This window comes from Alosa pseudoharengus, unplaced genomic scaffold (genome assembly GCF_046254945.1).
Source record: "Alosa pseudoharengus isolate Yale_2024_CS ecotype anadromous, Long Island Sound unplaced genomic scaffold, YU_APseudo_1.1 YU_APseudo_1.1_scf_1, whole genome shotgun sequence".
Taxonomy (NCBI): domain Eukaryota; kingdom Metazoa; phylum Chordata; class Actinopteri; order Clupeiformes; family Clupeidae; genus Alosa; species Alosa pseudoharengus.
Genome location: NW_027468564.1, coordinates 30993562 through 30996594, shown reverse-complemented (window position 1 = coordinate 30996594; position 3033 = coordinate 30993562). Strand labels below are relative to the sequence as shown.

The 3033-nt window shown below is 37.6% G+C and overlaps 1 protein-coding gene across 1 annotated transcript in view; it reads left to right on the top strand.

Annotated features, from left to right (window-relative positions):
• LOC143125244 (adhesion G protein-coupled receptor E5-like) overlaps window positions 1–1276 on the top strand; it is a 13691-nt gene extending 12415 nt beyond the window's left edge. Inside the window, exons 9-10 of the mRNA XM_076286588.1 lie at window positions 628–727; window positions 1027–1276. Coding sequence (XP_076142703.1) covers window positions 628–727; window positions 1027–1040 — 114 coding nt within the window. The 3' untranslated portion in view covers window positions 1041–1276. The remainder of the gene's footprint in view (window positions 1–627; window positions 728–1026) is intronic.
• The last annotated feature ends 1757 nt before the right edge of the window (window positions 1277–3033 follow it).

Here is a 3033-nt window from a genome sequence, read left to right as displayed (position 1 = left end):
AAACCGTATAACATAGGAACAGTGTAGCTAAAGTCCCATTCATTTTCATTTCAAAGCATCCACATTGGTTCTGAACATTTCAACCGGGAATCCTCTAGGAACACATTGTAGGTTTCTATACCTATATAGGCCTATGGAGTATATCTATTCATAGGCCTATACTAAAGCAATAATCGGGTGGTGTTCAGTAAAGTAATTAGTGTTTGTACATGTGTGAATTGTACAAGTGTGAATAAATGGCGAATAAGTGTGGCATTTTGATAGGTTGTGTTTGAAAAATGAAATCAAGTTACTTCCTGTTAGATTTTTGTGTGTGGTGCTTTGCATGTTGCACATGTGCTTTGTGATGTTTTGCAAAAATGTGTTTTACAAAATGTGTTTTAGGAAATTTAGAAAAGAACTGAGTAAAACACTGAAAATGAGTGTATGGTTTTGCAGATTTGGTGTGGGGTTGTTATGGTGTCTGAAAGATACGGTTTAGAAAATTGTGTGACAAGCAAAGATTTAGTGTGTAAACAGTTGGGAAAAAAACTGTAATAGCCACTAAGATTGAATTCAAAAAGACAGAAATGCGTGTATGAAGGCACAAGCGGTATACTGTGTCTTATACAACACTGCCCCCTGCAGGTGAGAGATGAGTATGCCAAGTTCCTGCGAGGCATCTGCACTCGAGAAAAAGTGGAGTCAAGCAGAGTACACCTCCAACCCGTCCAGCAACAGCCAGCAGGTACGTGTGTGTGTGTGTGTGTGTGTGTGTGTGTGTGTGTGTGTGTGTGTGTGTGTGTGTGTGTGTGTGTGTGTGTGTGTGTGTGTGTGTGTGTGTATGAATGTGTGTGTGTGTGTGTGTGTGTGTGAAAAGATGTGAAAGGTCAAAAGATGTGAAGGGTGAAAAAATCCCAATGTTATATTATTATCAAACAAATCCCAATGTTATCCTAACTTGTTACACAATAACTTGTCTACCCTTTCTGAAGGGTCCTAAATAAACACTTTGGTTGTCCTTTAAACTATGATCCTCTCCTGCAGGTTTCAAAGACTAACCAGAGTACCAGTCAGTTATAGCCCTGAAGATGATCTCTGACCTTCAGGCGACCCACAATGCCCTGCAACCCATTCAGTATTCCATTCAGTATTCATTCAGTATTATGTAGTATGAGGGACATGGGCTCTAGTTTGGTATGGTTTATGTATTTTGCAACAAGCACAGCAGGACTGTCTTTTATTTTCACAGTCAGTGAGGGGTTCAAATCGATCGTAAAATATGAACATGATTAGTTTTGACCTCTTGTATAATTTTGCTATATCTATCTTTTTTGTATATCTTCCAATCTTATTTTTCTAAAATCAAGTTTTTTAGAATGGTTAACATGTCCGTATGAGGTCTGCTGTTTTTTACAAGACATATGATGAGCAGAGTAAGCAGTAAATATCATGGCAGAGGATTTCTGCTTTGGAACTATGGGCCCTATCATGACATTCTAAAGTGCATCGTCACTCGTCAAAAGTCTATTCAAATTTAGTAGGATGTCCAGTTCACATTGGGAGGGGTTTCGTTCTCAAAAGTGGAGCGCATGGCGTAACAAGGTGTTCCTAGGTCTTTTAATCAGTCATATGGGTGTGTTTGGGGCGTAACATCATTTTAAACCAATGAGAATGACATCTGTCATTCCCTTTAACGGCGCAACGCGCGATATGTCAAATAAATGCATCGGCTCGCCATTGACTTCTGACCAGGTTTAGGTGGTGTATGATAGCGATTTTTAGACAACGCGCTAGGTCCCTCCCTAGGTTGTTAATTGCCACACCCCTGGGCGCAATGCTTAAAAAATAAACGTGCAAAATACCGAATTCAACTTTCCGCGGGTTCCCAAACCTTTCCACGACAAGGCCCCCCAAATACCACTAGGTTCTGGCCAAGGACTCCCTTGATGTGTTATTAAACCCATCGACAATACTACGGCAAATGTAAAAATACATTAAGCTAATCCTAATAATTATTTTAGACAAGCACTTCGCAATGAACCATACAGTGTGTACAAATTGCATTTGGGGCTTTCTGCTATAATGAGAGCTATCACTCTACGATTATTCCCAGTCATTTTCATGGAAAATATAATGTTCAGATATGTGACAAATTATTTTAATGGCATTGTATAACAAAACCCTCATAGTAATAGGTATATTTTATTTATTTTTTTCTTTATTTTAAATTGGAAAAGCCCTGCTTTGTCTGTTTGTACTTTTTATATAGTTTTGACTTTATTTAATATGCATATTTTGAAAGCTTTTAAGACTATGTATGCATCATGGTGATAAAACAGTGTTTTTGAAGAGACTATTTGTTTGTGTCTTTGTGAAAATAATTTGAACCATTCATTGTTTTATGCTGAAGTTGAATTGTGTGTGTGTGTGTGTGTGTGTGTGTGTGTGTGTGTGTGTGTGTGTGTGTGTGTGTGTGTGTGTAATACAATTGTATTATGTAAGTTTTCTATTAGTCAATACCATCCAAATTATCGAACACACATCACTGCTCTTAAAATCCATCACTATGCAGTCTGCATGGACTTGATTTTATACACCTGTGGCAAGGGACCTGATGAAACCAATTTTCTTTGTGAATGAATAATGTATCGTAAATAAATAAATGTTTTTCATTCAAATACAGGGTGCATAAGTATTCATACCCCTATGTTGCATTTAAGTTATTGAATGGATCCATACTATGCATCCTGATGAAATTCCCTTGGCCTTTGGAATTAAAATAGCCCCACATCATCACATACCCTTCACCATACCTAGAGATTTGCATGGTGTGTATTTCCTTTATAGCCAGTAGAACCAATGTACGGAGCAAGGGATGCATTGTTTGAAAGCTTCATAGACATAAATGTTTCTTATTGTAGGCTAAAGACAAAATAGGCCTACTGTTTCTTATTGTAGGCTAAAGACAAAATAGGCCTACTGTTTTTTATGAAACAGTGAAGAGCCAATTGACTGTCCTTTCAAATCTAACGTTAAAGGCTATATTTTTTT